Source organism: Staurois parvus, unplaced genomic scaffold, assembly GCF_062004578.1.
Source record: "Staurois parvus isolate SC_StPar_1 unplaced genomic scaffold, SC_StPar_1.0 ptg000183l, whole genome shotgun sequence".
NCBI classification, from domain to species: domain Eukaryota; kingdom Metazoa; phylum Chordata; class Amphibia; order Anura; family Ranidae; genus Staurois; species Staurois parvus.
Genome location: NW_028317979.1, coordinates 10,290,027 through 10,313,211, shown reverse-complemented (window position 1 = coordinate 10,313,211; position 23,185 = coordinate 10,290,027). Strand labels below are relative to the sequence as shown.

Below are 23,185 nucleotides of genomic sequence, written 5' to 3'. Positions count from 1 at the left end.
GCCCACTTCCTCAGGGAGATCTAATATTTGTCTCTGGAATTATAAGCAGAGACATAATAAGCAAACAAAATACAGTTTTACATTTTGGAACAATATATCCATATATACAAAGAGGCATTCTCTGTTTTTTCAAAATTCACCACATTGCAACAATCGCAGCAAAGGAGAACCCCAGTCATTCACTTGGGGAAAGACCATTTCATCAACAGTTGAAGAAAGTATATGATATATGGACAGAAAAGAATACCAATCCCATCTACAAAAGGGAAAAAACAAGAAAAACAATCAAACAAACAAAAAAGGAAGAAAAAAAACAAAGAAGAGAGAGAGAGACACAGCAAACTTGTTAACCCAATATACTATCTTTATTGTTAAACTATAACGGGGAATAAAACACATTCTAAACCAGGCTGGTTGGCTACCACTACTGGTTAATTTGTCAGTAGTCTCCTGGGTGCCAATTAGCTCTGAACTACCACCCTACTCTGAGTATCTAAGCATCTACTATGGGTTTAATGATGCCTACAGTTTTATATAGGCCTGGTCTCTTATTTCTTTGCTATGCTCATACATTATATTTTGCAGCTCCAGTGTCAGCAGGAGATGAAGAATCTTCGAATAGCAGAACAAGACTATACTATTAAAATGTTACAAGAAGACACTGTAGCAAAGCAACAGCAGATAATATCTCTGGAAACCCTACTAGTGGAAACTAGAAAGGTATTTTATGTTATTTTTTTTTTATATTGATATCTTGAACTAAAATAAAAATTACACAGGTTGAATTGATTAAATTCCCGGCAAACTTGGAAATTTAGCAGGAATTGCATGCAAGGGGAGTTTAGCCTACATGACCAGAATTTTATTTGTCTTCATGAATACAGTTGGTCAGTCCGTTGTGTTAAATCCTTGAGCAGACTATTCAGAAATGAAATATATGCCACAGACTAATCTATATTCTGTCAGATGTGTTACATGTAGAGTGATTTACTGTAGTTCTGAGACAGGGAAGGGTACACAGCTCAAGATAACTGATAGGAGGCTTCAGTTCCAGCTAAAACATTCTTAATTTAGCTTTATGATGATATTAAAATAATTTAGGTCAGGGATGCTCAACTTTTTGAGGAGCAAGGGACACTTAAAGTGTTACTAAACCCACAACAGTAAAATCAGTCTGTATATGCAGTAAAGCATGCTTGTTATACTCACTGTGGAACCTAAGGGGTTAATCTTTTGCATTGTGTAAAAATGCTGTTTGATCCTGTTTTCTCTGATCCTCCCCTTCTTCCAGTGTCCCCCTCTTATCTCCTGATAAGACATATCGTGTGGAGTCACTCTGCACATGCTCAGCTTGGTGTGTATTGCTAGAGAGCGTTTATTTTCTTTCTCTTGGGAGAGTACATGTGATTAGCACTGTCCAGACAGAGGTCAGGGGTTCTGCATCCTCCTAAAGCAGAATAAAAACTCCTATAGCCTTTAACCAGTGCTCTGCTGGACACTGATAGAAGTCACAAGACTGCTCTAACTGCTGATAAGAAAAGGTATTTAGCATTTTATATTTACTAAAATAATTGCATTTCCATGTTCTGTGTACTGTGGGAGACCAGATATAATGAATGCAGGGTCCTGGGTTTAGTAACACTTTAAGTGATTTGGTAACCAGTCATGGGACACAATGAAATTAAATAGTTCAGAATTTAAATTTTTTTATTTTGAATAGCATAATAAACATTTTCCTCCTGCAAGTCACTGAATGTTGGTCAGAGGGAGAGGAGGAGAAGCTGGCTTTCAGTGGTTACAGGAGGAAAATGGAGAGGATCAGTTCCTGTATATGCCACCCCCACCATCCCCTCCTATCCAAGTGTAAAACAGAATGTGACAGGGAGGCTGCATGAGCCCCCTGGACCATGGGGTGGGGTTGCCATTGTGACCCCTGACACTACACTAGGGGGGTGTAAAAACACATTTCAACTATAGGGTTTTACCTCCCCCCAAACCGCAACTGTAAATTAGTCCTTACTGTCCTGAGCCCTCTGCTTTTAACAGTGATGCGCTGATGTTTACCCGCACCACAGATGCAACGCAGTGCACTTGCAGCTTTCCTCTGGGTTAACTGCACATTTCCATAGATTTCTATTATATCTTGTAGGTGTGGTTCACTTTCAGAAAGTGTACCAAACCTGCAGGATATAATATATGTCTATGACTCAGTACATCCAACACGTTGGAAAGCTGCGTGTGCACTGCGCTGCACCTGCAGATCAGTGTTAAAGCAGCCTAATAACCCTTTTTTAAAAGTTCTAATATGTCTATTGCAAAACTATGTGATGTTTAAACACTTCCCGCCCGCCATGCATTTATTCATTCTTGGCCGGGAAGGGTGTTCTCGGTCATCTCTGAACCATGCAGTTTTAAAGCAGGACGTGTTTGGTATCTATTTACTCACGTAACATCATCTTTTATATTGTACCAAACAATTGGGTATTAGATTTGTGGTTTTGTGCATTATAAAAAGTTTTTTTTTTTCTAAAACCTTGCATCTGAAAAACCACTGTGCACATATCATGTGACATACAAATATGCAAAACCACCATTTTATTCTCTAGCGCCTCTGCAAAAAAATATATAATGTTTGGGGGTTCTAAGTTGTTTTCTAGCAAAACAGGGACAGGAGTCGGTGCTACAGAGGAAGCATCAGCTTATTTGGCTGCTTCTCCCTCCTTGACTGCTTGCTTCCTCTGCTGCTGGTACTGGCTTTATGCACTCTGTTGCTCTGGGATGGTGGATCAGCAACCCGCAATGTGGGCTTGCCAACCCGGCATCCCATAGTATGAGGTTGCTGGTCATGGGTTGAGCACCCCTCATTTAGATGGATTGAATGCTTTTCAATGAAACCATTTTTCAGAGTTATTTATAATTTGTCCATAATGGATCTTTTGTATTCTGATTTTACATTTTGGTATATTATCACAACTGAATGAAGTAGCATTTGGGAACCCTAACTGTAATTGCCAGTGGTGGCAAGCTTTTATACAGTGGAAGAAAGTTGACAAGTAGGTAAAAACATACATATGTTGACAAGGTTATTCCTTTGATAGCAGGGATTCATTGGGAACTCATCCTGTTTTGACTTGGAGCTAAGCTCTGCCCTTGAAATTAAACCACACCTCTACTTAGCAGTTTCAGATGTATACAAAAAAACAGAGAGAGGGCACACCTGACCTAGTGCATTTTCTTTTAAACACCTCTTTATTAAGAGAAAAATAGGTTATCAAACTCACAAACCAATACTAAGGTCATCCTCATCATAAGTTTCCACATGAAGAACCATCAGGACTGCTATGCATGCTTCTTGTATGCTTGGAAGATGCCACATGGGTCTGCTGACAGGCTTTGAGGGGAGTCCCTTCTTCATCAGCAAGAAGCATGCATAGCAGTTCTGGCAGTTTTATGTGGATATTTATTATGAGCATGACATTTGTATGGGTTTGTGAGTATGATGGCCTATTTTCATCTTAATAGTGTTTTAAAGAAAATGCAGTAGGCCAATGCACCCTCTCTGTGTTTTTCTATACAGTAGCGTTTGGACTACCCCAGTCTAAGGAGGGCAGCAAGGCATGCTGTGTGTACACTAGACAGTGAAATTGGAGTGGGTTGATCCAGGAGATTTTGAATAGGGACAGTTCACCTTTATTTGAGAACCACACCTGAGTGCAGGTTGTTATATTTTGGTTTTAGTTAACTTGTTTGATTTCTTTGTCTGTTATTCCTCCTAATAAAAATGTTTTTTGCCCAAAGGAACTGGATCATGAAAGGAAAGACACAGTAGATGCGATTAAAGTGCTTGAGAATCAAGTTGAGGAGGAAACATTAAAGGTGAGCTACCTAATGTATTGTCATATTCGTATTCCTTCCCAAATTATTTAATTTTTTAACCCCCCCTTTGTTTCTGCACTTTTAAGAAAAATCAGTATTGAGTGTTTTTGCCTTAGGTGAAACAGCTTGAATCAGCCCTGGCTATATGTAAAGAAGAGTTGAGCCTTTATTTACAACAGCTGGAAGGCAACAGAGAAGATTTTGAAGATCAGATAAAGAAAAAATTAGAGGAGGTAAATCCTGTCACAGAGTGAGAACTGTAAAACTGAACTCTAGACAAACGGCAAAATGCATAGTTAAAATACAAAATTTGAGCTGCCTGATCTGCCAAAGGATTTGTAATTCTGCCTAGCCACTTTTTTAATTCATACACCTCTGCCAAACAGCAAAGGCAGGATTTGAGTGTCACTTCCCATGCCTGCAGTATATTGAATGGACATTAAAGGAGCAGCAATACAATGATAAGTCCCTTAACTTTGCACACTCAGGAGTTCTTCTCCTGTTGACATGTTCCCTGTCAGCTCGTGTGCATGCAACAGAGCTTGAAGGCTCCTAGTTCTGCCTAGTTTCTAATCCTAAAAAATTTCAAAGAAAAATGTAAAATAAATTTGACCAATAATCATTAGGCTTTTGCTAAGAAACTAGCAAAATATTACCCTCAGTCTATGTACAGTTTCCTTCAGATGTACATACAGTGTGTGTGTGTGTGTGTTTGTGTATATACAGCGAAGGAAATAAGTATTTGATCCCCTGCTGATTTTGAATGTTTGCCCACTCACAAAGAAATGATCAGTCTAAAAATTGAATGGTAGGTGTATTGTCCCACTGAGAGACAGAATAGTAACAAAAAATTCAAAAGAAATGCATGTCTAACATATTATGCACTGATTTGCATGTTCATGAGGGAAATAAGTATTTGATCCCCTATCATTCTACAGTATTTCTGGCTACCAGTTGTCTTTCATATAGGTAACAAGCTGAGATTAGAAGCAGTCTCTTAAAGGGAATGCTGCTAATCTCATTTTGTTACCTGTATAAAAGACACCTGTCCACATGAGCAATCAAACAATCAGATTCCAAACTCTCCACCATGGCAAAGACCAAAGAGCTGTCAAAGGATGTCAGGGACAAGATTGTAGACCTACACAAGGCTGGACTTGGCTGGAAACATTCTGCATTGGGGGCAGGACAACTGCACCGCATCAAAGGGACGATGGACGGGGCAATGTACCGTCAAATCTTGGGTGAGAACCTTCTTCTCTCAGCCAGGGCATTGAAAATGGGTCGTGGATGGGTGTTCCAGCATGACAATGACCCAAAACACACGGCCAAGGCAACAAAGGAGTGACTCCAGAAGAAGCACATTAAGGTCCTGGAGTGGCCTAGCCAGTTTCCAGACTTTAATCCAATTGAAAATCTGTGGAGGGAGCTGAAAGTTCGAGTTGCCAAACGTCAGCCACCAAACCTTAATGACTTGGAGAGGATCTTCCAAGAGGAGCTGGCCAAAATCCCTCTTGAGATGTGTGCAAACCTGGTGGCCAACTACAGGAAACGTCTGACCTCTGTGATTGCCAACAAGGGATTTGCCACCAAGTACTAAGTCATGTTTTGTGAAGGGGATCAACTACTTATTTGCCTCATAAACATGCAAATCGGTGCATAATTTGTTAGACATGCATTTCTTCTGAATTTTTTGTTGCTATTCTGTCTCTCAGTGTTACAATATACCTACCATTCGATTTTTAGACTAATTTCTTTGTTAGTGGGTAAACATTCAAAATCAGCAGGGGATCAAATACTTATTTCCTTCACTATATATATTTATTTCCATTATTTATATAGCACCGTCAATTTACTTAGCACTTTACATGTATTGTACATTCACATCAGTCCCTAACCCTCAAGGGGTGTACAGTCTAAGGTCCTTAACTTACATTCATACATACACATACTAGGGTCAATTTAGACAGGAGCCAATTAACCTGCCAGCGTGTCTTTGGAATATGATAAATAAATAAATAAATATATATATATATATATATATATATATATAACATTTTATTTATTTTTTTGTTCCTTGCACTTCATTGTGTTTTTGATCAACTCAAAAGAGGTTGTACAAACCAACTGTAAAGTGTGGCAAAAAATTAAAAGGTAAGTTACATTGGACACCTAAAGAGCCATGTTACATTATTGATCCTGTTGTTGGTGACAACTGGCCAATGACAAGATTGCTAGGCTTAGCAAAGTCATTACTTGCCTGTTTCATATGTCACTCCGTAGCTGATTGAAATGCTGCCAAATAATACTCATCAGACAGTGAGACAGCAACGCGTGGAACCAGATGAGTATTTAGCAAACCCATCTCTTAACAACTTGTCAGCCATAGGATCACTAGTGTAGCATGGTCGCAAATTAGGCAAGGAGGAGGTGTCATTTATAGACATACACCAATAACTGTCTTTTTGCATGGAAACTCGTACATTGTCAGATATTTATTGTACTATCACCAAATAACTTTATTTCTGGAAATTTCATAAGGTTCAGTGTTTGCGAAAGGAAATGAAGTTAAAGACTCAAAGTCTTCAGGAAACCAGTGAAGAAAATGTACGGTTGCAACAGGCACTTCAACAGCAGCAACATATGTTACAGCAGGAAACTGCTCGAATCGGAGAGCTTGAGGACACCCAGGCACAGCTACAGCAACAGGTGCACATCTCACCAAGTTGCTCTTACTAATGTTTCTTTCCAATACTTGTACATTGTACGTGAAACAAAACCAAAGGGTTTTTTTTTTAGAATGATAATATTGAAAAATACATGTATATAATTATTCATAACTTAAGTAGCAATAGATGTATAGGGTTGCACTGCGGGTTGGCACTTAACTAATTGCCGACCACAGATAGCCGAATGACGGCTGCACTGCGGCCGGCCAGTTCTGAGTGGGCGTCATATGACGTCCTCCCAGAACGCGCTCTGGGGCGCGCACCCGGCGATCTCCGTGATGGTTGTGTCCTACGGACACAGCTGATCACGTGACGTGGTAAAAGGCCGCTGTGATTGGCCTTTTACCACGTCACGTGATCAGCTGTGTCCAATGACACGCTGATCACCGGGAAAATGCAAATGCCGGTTCTCGGCTGCACTTTCCTCACGCTGTCAGATCGTGAGGAAAGTACTGCCGAAAACCAGCAGTTGTCAGAGCGGGGATCGGCACCGATCATCAGGGTCACTGATCACCAGTGCCCTGATGATCGGTGCTCAGCAGTGCCACACACAAATTCCGCCCACCTGTGCCCAGCAGTGCATCCACCTGTGCCCAGCAGTGCGCCCACCTGTGCCACCCAGCAGTGTCACCACCTGTGCCCATAAGTGCCACCTACCTGTGCCCAGTAGTGCCACCCACCTGTGCCCACCACCTGTGCTCATCAGTGCCACCCACCAGTGCCCATCAGTGCAGCCCAGCAGTTCTGCCAGTCAGTGCCACCAGTCAGTGCCCAGCAGTGCCACCAGTCAGTGCCCAGCAGTGATGTCAGTCAGTGCTACCTATCAGTGCTGTCTATCAGTACCCATTATCAGTGTCGCCTATCAGTGCCACATATCAGTGCCACCTATCCGTGACACCTCATTAGTGCTGCCTATCAGTGCCGCCTATCCGTGCCACCTCATTAGTGCCGCCTATCAGTGCCCATCAGTGCTGCCTCATCAACGCACATCAGTGAAGGAGAAAAATTACCCGTTTGAAAAAATTTATAATAGAAACAAAAAAACTTTTTTTTTTTCAAAATTTTTTGCACTTTTTTTGCTTATAGCACAAAAAGTAAAGTGCCCAGCAGCGATTAAATACCACCAAAAGAAAGCTCTATTTGTGAGAAAAAAATGATAAAAATTTCATATGGGTACAATCTTGCATGACCGCGCAATTGTCAATCAAAGTGCGACAGCGCTGAAAGTTGAAAATTGGCCTGGTAAATAAGGGGGTATAAGTGCCCGGTAGGCAAGTGGTTAAGGATAAAGCTACAGGTCTATTATAAATAATAAAAAAGTAATGAAAATAAAAATCCTAACGCATGAAATCTTCCATTAAAAATTATTTTAGCTAAACTTGAAAAATTGTACATACTAAAATTATTATATTATAGCTTTTACCTAATTATACATAGAATATTTCCAGGCAAGTTTTGGATAGAGTGGACAAAGACAAGAACTTCTGTCAAGTTTTATTGCTGTCTTAGGCCTTGTTAGGCAAATTTCCCTTCACTTCCTGTTGATGACAATGATGTTACCCAGAAATGAGAGAATATATGCCAACAGGGATACAGAGAACTCGTATGGGTTTTAATCTTCCATAACTTTATTAAAAAATATTTTTTTTTATTGCTTTGTGTTCTTTGTTCTCTTGTGTGCCCAACAATGTGTCACCAGGACACATAGTGAAAGAGAATTTTCGTATCAAGCCACAGCTAGCAATAACAACTGACAGAAGATTGATTCTTGTCTCATTCTATCCAAAACTGAAAAAGTGGTTGGTGTTACACTTTAAGTCTCAGATTTGTATTGGGAAGGAGGTGCTTATCGACTATACCCAATTCTTACTTTCTTTTATACTCACTTATTGTTTTGAAAGGATCAGGACATCTTGTTTTGGAATTGTTTGTCTGCTAGATATCATCATTTTATTTTAATCTAGATTTCCAAGTTGGAATTTGATCTGGAGAAGCAAAGATCATCTTTCCAAGAAGGATTGAAAACCACAGAAAAGAAATTACAAGCAGCCAGTAAGGAACTAGCTCTGAAAACCCGCAACATTCACCAGCTGAGCAACAGCATGGAGTAAGAACTATACAGTTTTAAAAAACCTACCGTATTTGCCGGCGTATAAGACGACTGGGCGTATAAGACGACCCCCCTACTTTTCCTGCTAAAATGTAGTGTTTGGGCTATACTCGCCATATAAGACTACCCCTCTTCCAATGCACACCAGTGGGAGGAATAGTGCCCCATCATTGATGTCAGTGGGAGGAATAGTGCCCCATCATTGGTATCAGTGGGAGGAATAGTGCCCCATCATTGATGTCAGTGGGAGGAATAGTGCCCCATCATTGATGTCAGTGGGAGGAATAGTGCCCCATCATTGGTATCAGTGGGAGGAATAGTGCCCCATCATTGGTATCAGTGGGGGGAATAGGTACCCCATCATTGGTATCAGTGGCAGGAATGGTGCCCCATCATTGGCATCAGTGGGAGGAATAGTGCCCCTTCATTGGTATCAGTGGGGGGAATAGGTGCCACATCATTGGTATCAGTGGCAGGAATAGTGCCCCATCATTGGTGTCAGTGGGAGGAATGGTGTCCCATCATTGGTGTCAGTGAGCGGTGGAATAGTGCCCCATCATTGGTGTCAGTGGGGGGAGGAATAGTGCCCCATCGTTGGTGTCAGTGGGGGGGGGGAATAGTGCCCCATCGTTGGTGTCAGTGGGGGGGAGGAATAGTGCCCCATCGTTGGTGTCAGTGGGAGGAATAGTGCCCCATCATTGGTATCAGTGACACCAATGATGGGGCACTATTCCTCCCACTGAGACTTGCTGACCCTGTTCTCGTATGGTGCTGCTGCAGCCAGCATATGTGGTTGCAGCAGCACCTCTACACAGAGCACTTACCTGCTGCTCCGGCACTCAATTTTCGCGGGGCCGCTCGGCTCCGCCCCCTCGCCGGTGATTGGCCGCCTGTGTGCCTTTCCTGAGCTACAGTTCTGGCGGCCAATCACCGGTGAGGAGGCGGAGCCGCGCAGCCGCACGAACATCCAGTGGCCGAACTGAAGGAGACGCCGCGCTTCCTGGACCGGATCGTCGTGGGACTGGATCCAGGTAAGAGACGTCAGCCCCTGCAAACCCCTGTACTTAATGCCGCAGCCCCCCTAACATGTGTACCGGCGTATAAGACGACCCCCGACTTTTGAGAAGATTTTCAAGGGTCAAAAAGTCGTCTTATACGCCGGCAAATACGGTATATATCATTGTAAAATGTGTATAAGATTATGAAAGTATGCATTACATGAAGCAGAATACACACTTTTATTATGTAGCCATATAGTAGTTGTATTGCTTCTTTAAAACCAAGAGTCATTAAATGAGCTTGTTCTCCGTTTCACATACAGGGTGATCAGAAAGAACACAGAATGACATATGATTAATTTGACAAAACCATTAAACCTCTTGGGCTTATATGAATGTGTCCCGCTAATGCTTCAAGGCTAGCATGCTCTTTGAGCAGTAACTTTCATCTTGGTGCCACAACCACATGTTAACAGAAAATGTTTTTCCCCAAAGAACTTAAAATGCTTGAATTTAGGCTTTTGTTGGGTTAAATGTCTGTCCTATTTTCCTATGCTCTGTCAGTAACATTTTGAGTACCCATCTTACTCATTGCATGTGGATAGAGCAGATTTTTCTCTTCCTGGGCATATTGCTAGGCAGATTAGAACACATCAAAAACTCAGTACATGCTTTTCTGCAGCATTTCTATTGATGTCTATTGAACCAAAAAACGCAACTTTTTGCGTTTAAAAAATTCCCTGACCCTTTCCAAAAAATGCACTGGGTGAAAACACAGAGATGTGAATGTGTCCCATAGGAAATCATGTTAAATGGACTGTAGTGCATTTCTGCAAAATGCTGCGGAAAACACTTATGTGTGAACCTAGGGTAAAGGAGTATTAAGCCCTCAGTGTTTTTGAAACTTGCACCTAAACACCTAAACTTAAACACCTAAGCACAATATAATAAACACTCCCTAGTAAACAATTTGTTAAAATACTGACCCCAGCCGTTGCAATTTACAGCTTTCCATGCTGCTGGCTACTGTTCCTCTCAGTGCTCAAGAAAGAGTTCTCCAGTCAGTCTTTTAGGTTGGTGGGAAGGAGAAAAGGAGGAAGGAGCAAGGGAGTGCCTTGCCATCCTAGGCTGTGGGGCTGTGTGATGCACATATTGTAAGGAGCCACCGGTATAGTCCCTGCATACAAGGGTGGCTCCATAAAATGTTGCAAGAGAAAAGAGGCCACCCTGAAACAAGAAACCTAGGGCAGCAGTCATGGAACAAGCTTAAATTGGAAAATAGACAATAACAGCTGCTGAAAGTGTTTAACCACCTCCCGCCCACCATATAGTAATATGACGGGCGCAAGGTGGTTCTCTCGTTCTGGGAGGACGTCAAATGACGTCCTCCCATTCTCACTGCGCATGTGCGGCTCCGGGCCCTCGGACACAGCGGATCACTGATCACGGAAAGAGCCGAAGATGTTGGCTCGGTCATGTGATCAGCTGTGTCCAATCACAGCTGATCACATTTAAACAGGGAAATGCCGGTTAGCGGCATTTCTCTCCTCTCAAGCTGTCACGCTGACAGCTCGAGAGGAGAGCCGGTAATCTGCTTTCTGCGGAGGGGACATGTACACTGATCACCAGGGCACTGATGATTAGTGTGCCCTGATGATCAGTGTAGCCCCAGCAGTGCCACCTGTCAGTGTCCATCAGTGCCTCGTGCCAGTGCTACATCAGTGCCACATATCAGTGCACACCAATGCCAATCAGTGCGACCTATCAGTGCCGCCTATTAGTGCCAGTCAGTTCTGCCTATCAGTGCAATGTATCAGTGCTGCCTTTCAGTGCCCACAAGTGATGCCTGTCAATGCCCATCAGTGCCACCTACCAGTGCCTCCTCATCTGTGTCTATCAGTGCCACCTATCAGTGTCCGTCAGTGCAGCCTATCAGTGCCCATCAGTGCAGCCTCATTAGCGCACATCAGTGAAGGAGAAAAATCTCTTATTTACAAAATTTTATAACAAAAACTAAGAAAAAAACTTTTTTTTTTTTAATTTTCAGTGGTTTTTGGTTTGTTTAAGAAAAAATAAAAAACCCAGAGGTGATTAAATACCACCAAAATAAAGCTCTATCTGTCACAAAAAAATGATAAAAATTTCATATGGGTACAGTGTTGTTTGACCGCGCAATTGTCATTCAAAGTGCGACAGCGCTGAAAACTGGCCTGGGCAGGAAGGGGGTATAAGTGCCCTGTAGGCTAGTGGTTAAATTAAGGGTTTATTATCACTTTAAAGTTATTGCAAACCCCCTAAATATACCCAGGGAAGTGACTAGCCACAGATGATACACAGAGATGAAACATATCCTCCTACATAAGTTGTATATGGTTATCTGCAGTCTTCTCTACAGCTGTTCAAAGTTCAGAACTTATACAGCTTGTCTGAGCTATCAAAAAGCAGGGGATGGGGAGCTGAAGTTTCACTCTGTAGGGCTCAGTGAAATCTAGTTGGAGGGATGGGACAAACCCGTCCTTCACACAGCACAGGGGCACAGAGATGTGGCTGTCAATCACAGGCTGTGTTCTGGAGCTCCCTCCCCTGTCACCTATTTTCTCGGTGTTGGGAAAATTTGTCAGAAATGACCCATGCAGACAGCAAAGGAACAAAGCAGCAGACAGAAATAACACTTCGTGATCTGGATTGAGACAAGTACACACTTTTGGGAGACATACTTTGTTCATATTTTATGTCTGAGGTTTACAACCACTTTAAGGTATATACACAACAAAGAACAAAAATGTAATACACCTAAAACCTGTACTTCAGTCTTCTCCATTAGCTCATCCCTCACAGTTGTTACCCTTTGTACCACTTGCTCCTCCATTTTAGATTGTAAGCTTCCTTGAGTAGGGCATTCATCCGCTTGTGTCAAATTGTATTGCATCTGTTCTGTCTCCCTTTATTTTGTAAAGTGAACTGTTGGTACTACATAAATCCTGTATAATAATACAAATTAGAAGAAGAAGAAGAATCTGTTTTTTTTAAGTGTTTCCCTTATTTTTGCCTGGGGTTCCCACCAAAAATACACTTCCTTTCATAGGATGACAACATTTGCGCACTATACTGTACCTATGGAGGAACTACAGAACACCTGCCACTCTTAATAGCATAAGGCAGTGGTGTCAGACTGCTGGCCCTCCAGCTGTTGCAAAACTACAAGTTCCATCATGCCTCTGCCTTTGGGAGTCATGCTGTTAATCTTGCAATGCCTCATGGGACTTGTAGTTTGGTAACAGCTGGAGGGCCGCCAGTTTGACACCTGTGGCATAATGGGTACTTTTTCTGTGGTTCACATAAGTAGGCAAGGCACATAACACTGCTTTAGAGTTCAGTGCAGGCGAAGCACTGTATTGTTAAATTCAGTCATATTCATGTCGATGGATGACAATTGATGCCACCGAATGGAAGTAGAAATATTGATGGTTGCTTGGTACTTTTTAATTGCAGTAGGAATCCTGCTACAAAACCATATACACAAGGTTCTGCTAAGAAAGGACTGTGCCGTTTTCATCAGGAAAGTGCTATTATAAACCAACTGCTCCAAGAAGTCACAGCATTCCTCTCTATTATCACATGACAATTCTGCGATTACACATTTTTGTAGGAATGTATACTATGCAATAATGTCTTTTGTATTGTAGGCAGGTACAGTGTGAATTGGACAGTTGCAGAGAGAAGTTGATGCACACTGAAGAGCAGCTGTTGTCTGTCACTGCTGATGGGGAGTCTAAGAACAACAGACTGAGTCAGATGGATTTGATTTTACAGAAAACACAGACTGAACTTAATGACAAAGCACAGCTGGGTAAGAGATAACCGTGAACACTGTTTTTAAGCAGGTTGCTATTGTGAAACGTATACAGTTGTTTTTTTTGTTTTTTTTTTTTTTTAATTTTATTTACCCTTTAGGTTATATTTAACAGCCAAAGATGTCAGTTCTGTACCTTGCATCACGTATATACAGTATGTTTTACATTAAGTGCATGCATGATAAGTAATGTGGTATTGTAACATGGGAATATAAAGCTGGACATAGATGGCTCAAAACTCGGCTGGTTCAGACAGGACAGGCTCAATTTTGATTCGTGTGTGGCCATCCCTGCTTAACGGAAGTCAAAGTTTGATCAACCTCTGTCGAAGAGGCATGCTGAAAACCTGCTGCAGCCACGGATCAGTTTATTCTCACAGCGATGAGTCTCACGGTCAGAATACAATGTCCCAGCAGGAGGAATTCCTCCATCCACCTCATTTGTGTGGAAGGCAAAATCTGTCCACTGGCTGAACAGAAAAAAAAAAAAACTACCTGTCTATGGCCAGCTTAAGGGTGATAACATTTATGTTAAGGCATCACCCAGGTTCAGCATCTACTTCCCTGGACTGATATCCTAGCATATGCTTAGCCATACTTGCTTTGTTTCCCACAGGCTGAAAGACAGAAAGTCACTTGATTCCCCCCATCTATGCTAAACCGCGTGGATCAAGGAATCTCCACTGCCAGCTATTGTATTGCAAATACATGAACAGTGACCATTTCTGACAAGATACAGCCACTGTTCAGCTGATCATTTTTCATCCAAATAAGTAATATTTAAATCGACTTTTGTCATTCCTAGGTGATGTTTGCAGGGCCTCCCATTGCTTGAATTTCATTTAATTTAGCAGGAATTAACCAAAATTCTAGACCTGTGTAGCCAGCTTTAGAGATGACCGTCATGTAAATCCTGAAGCCTTAGCTGTGTTCACAACTGCTGCAGTCTCACATTGGCTACTTAAGGCTTTAGTATAAAAGGTAGAGCTTTAAAAAAACATACTGTTGACATAATACCATTTCTTTAATGTAGACTACCTAAAGTGGAGCTCTACCCAAAAGGGGACGTTCCGCTTTAAAGAATCGTCCCCTGCTCCCCATTAAGGATTTTTTACCTTAGGGGAGCGAGGGGGGGGGAATGGGTACCCAATTATGACAGGTACCCGCTCCCACTTCCTCTCTGACCGCCTAGGCCAGGAATTTCTAAACTTTCTAAACAAAGGGTAAGTTTACTGTCCTTCAGAGTTTAGGGCCTTTTGTGGCCTTTGTGTGTAGAAAAGGTCCCAATGTCAGTGAGAAAAAACGCCAACACCATCTTTGGTGTCAGTGGGAGGAGCTGTGCCCCATTGTTGGTGTCAATGGTAGAAATTGTGTCCCATTGTTGGTGTCAGTGGGGGGGAATTTTGCCCCATTGTTGATACTAATGCATGAAATACTGCTCCAAGGGTCGGATAAAAGTAAGCAAAGGGCCACATCTGGCTCCCCATGCCGCAGTTTAGAGACCACTGACCTAGCCGATCATAAGCGGATGTACAATGGGCACTGGTCTGTGAAGCCTCAAGCTGTCAGTCGGGTGCCCACACTTAAATGCCGGCGCCAGGGACAGAGGATGGTAGGTGAACCTGGCTGTGGTGAGCACATTGCTAGATCGAGGGACAGGTAAGTGGCTGTTTTTTAAAAGCCAGCAGCTATAGTTTTTGTAGCTGCTGACTTTTATTTTTTTTCACAGGAGATTGGAGCTCCGCTTTAAGTTTCTGAGAGGTCCATTTTAAATGCAGGTTCAGGCTTGTGTAATAATACATCAGGGTCCATTTACTAAAACCAAAAAGTGAAAAATTTTGTGCAGCTGTACATGGTAGCCAATCAGCTTCAAAACTTCAGCTTGTTCGATTAAGCTGACACAAAAAACCTGGAAGCCGATTGGTTGCAATACAGAGCTGCACCAGATTTTGCACTCTCCGGTTTTAGTAATTCAACCCCATTGTCATACTAAGTCATGCTGTTAATGGACATTAAAATTTCACTGCATAATGTTTTTTAGGTTTAATGCACACTGTTTAATGCAGGAGCGTACCAAAACAATTCAGTTTACAGTATATTGCCAAAAATATGTAGACAATCTACGCAACTATTACGTTTAGGTCTACAATGCTAAGTCCATAAAGACATGGTTTGATGAGTTTTTGGTGTGGAAGAACTCAAGTGACCGGCACAGAGCTCTGAATTTGAACCTATTAAACACCTTTGGAATTAATTGAAAAGCCACTTGTGAGCCAGGTCTTCTCTTCCAACATCATTACCTGACCTCAACAAGGCTCATTTTGCTTAATGGACACAAATTTCAACAGACACACCAAAATCTTGTGGAAGACATTTGTAGAAGGGTAGAGACTGGCATAGCCACAAAGGAAGCCAATTCCATGCTATTGGTCAGATTTTCTCAAATATTTAGAGTTTATCCAGTCATATAGTCCCTTACAGTTGTTTATAAATATCTCAGTTATTCTTCTGATATTTATATTCCTTGTTTTTAGTCACTTTGTTACAAAAAAGAGTGAATAGAGCTGAAAGGGATCTCAAGAGAAAAGAAGAAATGGAAATGGAGCTTCAGCATTTGCAGAAGCAGTTGCAGGAGAATCTCAAACATGTTGAAGAACTTCAAGAGACACTTACAAAGACCCACCTATTAGTGGAAGAAAAGGAAGTCATTATACAAGCCCTTACAGAAGAATTAAGGTAAGCGAACCCTGAAATGAATGTCTATTTGGGGTGTTATCTGTGGAAAGGTCAACTTTCCTATGTCTGCTGGTCTGATGATTATTCTATCCTATCCAAGAAAGGGATTTTAAGTAACAGTCTCCTAATAGTACACATAAAATCTTTCTTTTGAAATGGAAGCAAGGACTAACCTGTAGGCCCAGTCCTGCCCCCATGTTTTGGCTGGTAAAGTTCTTTTTACATTGTGATAGAAAACAATATGTAGCTAGCCACAGTGACATAAAGGGGTTGATTTACTAAAACTGGAGAGTGCAAAATCTAGTGCCGGTCTGCATAGAAATCAGGTTTTTTACAGTTTTTTTTGTCAAAGTTTAATTGAATAAGTTGAAGTTAGAAGCTGATTGGCCACCATGCACAGTTGCTCCAGATTTTTCACAGTGTTAGGAAATCAAGTATTTTAAGAGAAAGAAAGGAGGGGTCTGCTGTTTGCTCCTCAGGAGGAGTTTTCTGCGTTCTCCCATATTGATAGCAATGAGGATGACCACAAAAGGCCACTGGCCAGTGACTCTTCCAAATCTAAGTATGCTTTCACCTGGTGTAGAAATGTAATGACCTGCCAAGCAGAATGCTAGGCTGTACTAACCCAACTCAATATTTCTAGGAAAGCCGATAATATAAGACAAGACAGACTTCTTTTTTGTCATTCCTAGATTGACTCCTGAAGATTAGGGAGCATTTTGCATAGTAAATATGTTGAGATGTTTCTTTTTACAGAAAATAGGACTATAGAAAACTAAGTTTCCAATCAGAAGAGTACGTGGTACATTGGAACAGATTCTTTTGTGTCCCTGTCTGCATTGGCATATGGCGCCAACCAGAATCTAGTTTCAATGGGCATTCCTAAGGTTTAAGAAAGAAAGAGTTACATATTAACAGTTGATGATACCATATCATCCTGCTTCAGGGTATAGACAACACGTTTTTATCCTTATACTTACAATAAGAAATGTGCATTAAATGAGCCTGTTTTTGTTTTTAATATTTAGAAAACCCAAGTCCTATCCAAGGGCAATTGGATGGGAAATGGCTGCTGTTACCTTTTTTATCCAGAAAAGCCTCTTCAGTGTTTTCATAATGATCTCTCTAATTTGGTTTTATTTTATTACTGCACCTGGCTTCAAAGCTGGCAATTACCATTCAACTGTCCATTGAGATTCTGTAGCCAGTAAGAGCAATGTTTTGACAGGGGCATAACAGTTGTTGGCGCTTGGTCATGAAGTCAGGGACCAGTAACAAAGTAAAACTTAATCAGAGAGGTGCAGAAAAATGTTTGGATCTGTGCCAACAAGCTTTTATTTGATTCAAACAGGTTTTGCATTCTCATGCAGGTCTGTAGATATGCAAAACCTGCTTGAGGCAGGTTAAATGCTGGTCAGATGGTCAGGTGTAGGTGGTCAAATGCACCTTTCAATGAATTCTGAATGATCAAAGAAGCATCTTTTATACTGCTGTTCAGTGAAGCCATTGACAAATCCCAAAGCTTGTTGAAACAGGTCATTTAAAAGTAATATGAGGCATTTTGCGGTGTCTGCTTTTAGATATTTTACTTTTAAAAGTTTAAACGTAGCCCAGGTTCACCCAAGTGTTTGCTGACATAGATATTTTAATGTCATAAAAATATGCAGCGCTCATAAATTAGAGATTAACCAGATCTCATATATTAGAGAAACCTGATCATATATAGTGAATCTGAATTAGGTAAAATTCATAATAAAAATAAACATTAAAATATAAAACATATTAAACTCGTGACTTCTGTGGTGCATCCAGGGTTGGAAAACCAGAGGAAAGTTCGTGACTCTTGTGTTGAAAAAGCTGAAAATAGCTTGCACTAACCAGATGTCTCAGCACATGGAGCATGGAGTAATTAAGACCTACTCCTGGTACTCTGAAAGGAAGCCACTGGAGGGGATGATGTCATCTGATCTCTCGCCACTAGATGTCATGTTCCCAGGACAGCAGGAGGATGATTCCAGAGATATACATCAGCCAATAGGAAGATGAATCCAGCAAGCCAGCCAGCAACACACAGGAGACCAAGAGGAACCGAGCACCTTCAAAAGGCCCAGGCTCCCTCCAAAAAAGAGAGCCACAGGCCAGAAGCTTTGATAGTGTAGTATTATATTTATTTCCGTAGTAATTACAAATGATAAAAAACACACTTACAAATATTGATCACAGGAACATGGGGCAGCTAAGTGGTATGTCCAGACAGTGGGGGGGCACCTTCCTGACGCGTTTCGTGTCACACACACGTTTTCAAAGGGGGTGCATTGCAGAAAAAACGATCTATTTTATAGTCCGCGGTGCGTATGCGCAGTACGCACCGATGACGTCATTGCGGCAAAGCCGCGCATGCGCAGTTCGCTCATACGGCGGCCATTTTCTTGAAGAACAGTGCAGGTGGACAGAAGAAGCCAGAAATCCATGTTAATGGATACAGCTGGGGACATTAAGTCTGTAGAGTGTCTAGCATATAATATAGGAGGGGACACTGAACCTGTATACAAAGGGCATATAATTATTTAAGCTTGAGGTAATAAACCAGTATTCTTACTGCTATAACTATTTTAAAGTGCCTCTGTGGAGATGGATCAAATGATAACTATAAGAATAGCATATAAAATAGCATGCATAAGTACCCTAGCAATGGAAACCGTTCAGAGAGGTGTTGCACCAAGTGGATATATATATACACAAACACATGAACGTGGGGTATATAGTTGATAAAAAACCCGTCATATATGTAGTATAACCATGTATTTAAAACAAACTCATACTACACAATATGTCAATGGGTCCTAAAAACTGAAATAAAACACTGTGGAATAATACCACTAAGGCATAGCAGATTATTATATAAATTATGTCAAAAAAAAAAAATCAACGTCTATATATACATAAACGCATGTGGCCACAATATATACATAAAAGATTTGGATAAATGCATATAGTTAAAATAAACTAAAATAAAGAGTAAAAGATCCACTATAATGGATAATGATAAAGATGCGAATAGAATAAAATCCACATAGCAAAACGCATCAATAAACAATAAACATAAAAATATATAAAATGTTATATACTAAAAATATATATGAAAGCTAAAAAATGACCGACTCAATAATAAACTTCATAAAGAGAGCATTAAAAGAGCAACCAAACCTCACAAAAACGAACTGACAAAAACGCATGTCATAAAAATGTATAGTAAAAATTGTAATAGAATGCAGATTAACTAGTATCGATAAAACAATTGATGTCCAGCTCAATATTAAGGCCTAAAGGGGATGATGTACGTAATAAATAGATCCATTTTGTTTCTAACCTAGAGACTGCTCTTCGTTTATGGACTCCTCTCCAGTGTCTATGGACTGTATCAATGCCAATAAATTTAAGGGAATGTGGGTCCCGATTGTGTTGTTGGAGAAAGTGCATAGATAAAGAGTGTTCTTTAAAACCCTTCTTTATATTTGTGAGATGTTCACGTAGCCTGTCTCTTAATCTCCTGGTGGTCCTGCCAATGTACTGTTTTCCGCAGGAACATTCAAGGAGATAAACAACGTGGAGGCTATTACATGTGATGGTAGAGTCTATCGTGTATTGTTTACCAGTAGAGCGAGAGCAAAAAGTAAAAATGGGTGTTTTGTGAATGCCATTATAGACACATAACATGCATCGGTTGCATGGGAAGAAGCCTTTTCGATTAAAAAACGTAAGCTGTCTCGGTGGGTTTACCACATTTGGAGCAAGTTTATTCCTAAGAGAAGAAGCTCTCCTATAGGTGATTTCTGGTAGGTCAGGTAACGAGCTACCTAGTACTGGGTCACTTTTGAGGATACACCAATGTTTTTTAATGATCTTGGCTACATGTTTGTACTGGGCAGAGAAATTAGTAATGAACGGACAGAACCTATTGTCCTTATTTGTATTTTTATTTATTTGCCCAGTAGAGAGAAGCAACTCTCTATTGGTGTTCTTTACATTATTAATTTCTGTCTGTAGAGTGTTACTATTGTAGCCTTTTTCCACAAACCTCTTTTTAAGGATACTTGATTGTTGGATGAAATCCTCAACATTATCACAGTTGCGACGAACCCTTAGGAATTGGCCCCTAGGTATGTTGTTCAACCATCTAGGAAGATGACAACTATTTATTGGAATAAAACTATTTCGGTCGGTCTGTTTAAAGAAAGTCTTTGTAGATAACCCTGTACCATTATTAAAAATGTTTAAATCTAGAAAATTAATTTCCTGAAAATCATATTGAAAGGTCAATTTGATGTTATTGGTATTGTAGTTCAGGGTTGTGAAAAAATTAGTCAGGGAAAATTCATCACCATCCCATAATAAGAAAATATCATCGATGTACCGACAATATAAGCAGAGATGTGGCCAGTCCCTGGAGTAGATGATCTCTTCCTCCCAATAAGCCATAAATAGATTGGCAAGACTCGGCGCAAGCTTTGCACCCATTGCAACTCCGGTGATCTGAAGATAATAATTATTGCTAAACCAGAAGTAGTTATGACACATTGCAAATTTGAGAAGATCTAATATAAAACATTTCTGTAATGGGGGGACATCCGCAGCACCCTTCAGGTAATAATCAACAGCTTGAAGTCCATCCTCATGTTTTATGTTGCTGTAAAGGGCGGAGACATCCGCAGTTACTAAATAAGTTGGTTTAGTCAATCTAATGTCCTTAATGACAGATAACAATTGTTTTGAATCTCTTAGAAAGGCTGGAGTATTTATCACCAAAGGTTGGAGGAAACCGTCTATATACTCTCCAACCCGTGCGCAAAGTGACCCTATACCACTTACTATAGGGCGGCCTGGGGGGTTAATAGGATCCTTATGGATCTTTGGAAGACAATAAATTACAGGCAGTTTTGGGGCAGTGGGGCATAGATAATCTTTCTCTTTCTTACTCAGGATTCCAATTTCATACCCTGTGTTAATCAAAGATTTTAATGCTTTTTTTATAGGCAAATAACGGATTGTTGTTAAGAGGCCTGTAAGTTTCTTTATCTTCCAGGATATTACTTACTAGTGTAAGGTAATTAAGTCTGTTCATTATAACAACCCCTCCTCCCTTATCGGCGGGCCTCACTACTAGGAGTAGGTCTTAATTACTCCATGCTCCATGTGCTGAGACATCTGGTTAGTGCAAGCTATTTTCAGCTTTTTCAACACAAGAGTCACGAACTTTCCTCTGGTTTTCCAACCCTGGATGCACCACAGAAGTCACGAGTTTAATATGTTTTATATTTTAATGTTTATTTTTATTATGAATTTTACCTAATTCAGATTCACTATATACGATCAGGTTTCTCTAATATATGAGATCTGGTTAATCTCTAATTTATGAGCGCTGCATATTTTTATGACATACTATCCGAAGTTTTTTGAGGTTTACTTTTTATGCCAGCAGCTCAACTAATTATTTCAATAACCCACACACTTATATATCTACTTGAATAATTATTAGACACCTAGCGCTGTTGCACTTTATTTCATTTATAGATATTTTAATGTCTGTTGCAGTTCAGTAAAACATCCACAGTGATTCTTAAAAAAAAAAAAGAAAAAAGAGTTATGCTTCCTACAGAGAACAGTGCAAACCGCTATGCATAATTACATTATTGTGCCATGACTTCCTAACCTTACCAAGGATATAAAATGTATTAAAGTGACGTTTTATTGGTTGGTAAACCTACCTTTCATCTTTTAAAATGAAGGACATGTAAGAATGAACTGGATGAGAGAGACCATGAGCTGCTGGATATGGACCAGGCCCTGAAAGACAGGAACTGGGAACTAAAACAGAGGGCAGCCCAGGTAAGCCTGCCATCTCTTCATGCTGTGAGAACTTGCACTAATCACTTGCTAATATAGTTCAGTATTTTAAAGCCCTGTTAAACGTTAAAAGGAGATAACCACTCCTGAATTACATCCACACCACCATTCTTCCATGCTGACATTTTCAAAGGACCCACGTGGGTGCGGATGTGTCGCTGGTCTCTTTCAGGCATTTGGGAACTGAAAGAGACTGGCAGCACATCAGCACACACTCTGCAGATTTCTTTGAATGCAAACAAATGCCGCCAACATTCGGTAGATAGGCAATATAGCAGCCAATGGCATTTGTGCAATGCACATGCATTGCAAAATTGCAGCTTTGTAGCCCACTGTCTCCTAAAATAGCTTTAATTTAGAAATCCCAGGAGGCAGTAGAGCCCGATCTAGACTGGACACCAGGAAGTGCTTCCTTGCAGCACAAAAATCAATGAAAGGGTAAAAAATAGAATACATTGTGTTCGCATTTGTGTAAGAAGGAGACGGAAGGGACAAAATAGAAAATAGTTGTGTAGTTCTGCTTTCATTTTAAATCGGTTAAATACATCCCCTAGCGCAGCCCCTCAAAGATTCACCAATGCCTCTTGCTGTTGCCACTGGTTTTCCAGGTTGAAAAACACCCACCCCTTGGGCACATCATTATTCCACACTGGTAGAAAGCACTGCTGTACTGAACATTGCTTTCACATCATTACTGAGGTGCTTTTCAGTAGGGAGAATGAACTGCCAGAGGGAAAAGTAGGAGAAAGAGGGGACAGTTTGCTATTTTACAAAGAATAACAACAAACAGTCCTCTGTGCTCAAGTGTGGCACCAATATTGCAAGTAGATACTCTCTAATTCAGGTATCTAAAGTCCCTGGACATAACTTCAGTGCTTCGGTATCCACTAAGACTTGCCGCCCTCCTAAGAGAGGAATTCTCCATAAGCACTACATGCAGAAAGACAAAAGAGGAGCACCAGCTTTTTGCATTAACCAA

The 23,185-nt window shown here is 40.8% G+C and overlaps 1 protein-coding gene and 1 long non-coding RNA gene across 7 annotated transcripts in view; one reads left to right on the top strand and one right to left on the bottom strand.

Moving 5' to 3' along the window:
• The window catches only part of LOC149462215 (uncharacterized), a 114,840-nt gene that overhangs the window by 9,974 nt on the left and 81,681 nt on the right, over positions 1-23,185 (bottom strand). The window lies entirely within an intron of this gene.
• Positions 1-23,185, top strand: part of CCDC18 (coiled-coil domain containing 18) — a 92,358-nt gene that overhangs the window by 48,907 nt on the left and 20,266 nt on the right. For all 5 annotated transcript variants that reach the window (XM_089677308.1, XM_089677307.1, XM_089677312.1 and 2 more), the window contains exons 15-22: positions 586-720; positions 3,799-3,876; positions 3,993-4,109; positions 6,418-6,585; positions 8,570-8,712; positions 13,400-13,563; positions 16,101-16,302; positions 22,089-22,188. In XM_089677308.1, the coding sequence (XP_089533434.1) occupies positions 586-720; positions 3,799-3,876; positions 3,993-4,109; positions 6,418-6,585; positions 8,570-8,712; positions 13,400-13,563; positions 16,101-16,302; positions 22,089-22,188 (1,107 nt within the window). The remainder of the gene's footprint in view (positions 1-585; positions 721-3,798; positions 3,877-3,992; positions 4,110-6,417; positions 6,586-8,569; positions 8,713-13,399; positions 13,564-16,100; positions 16,303-22,088; positions 22,189-23,185) is intronic.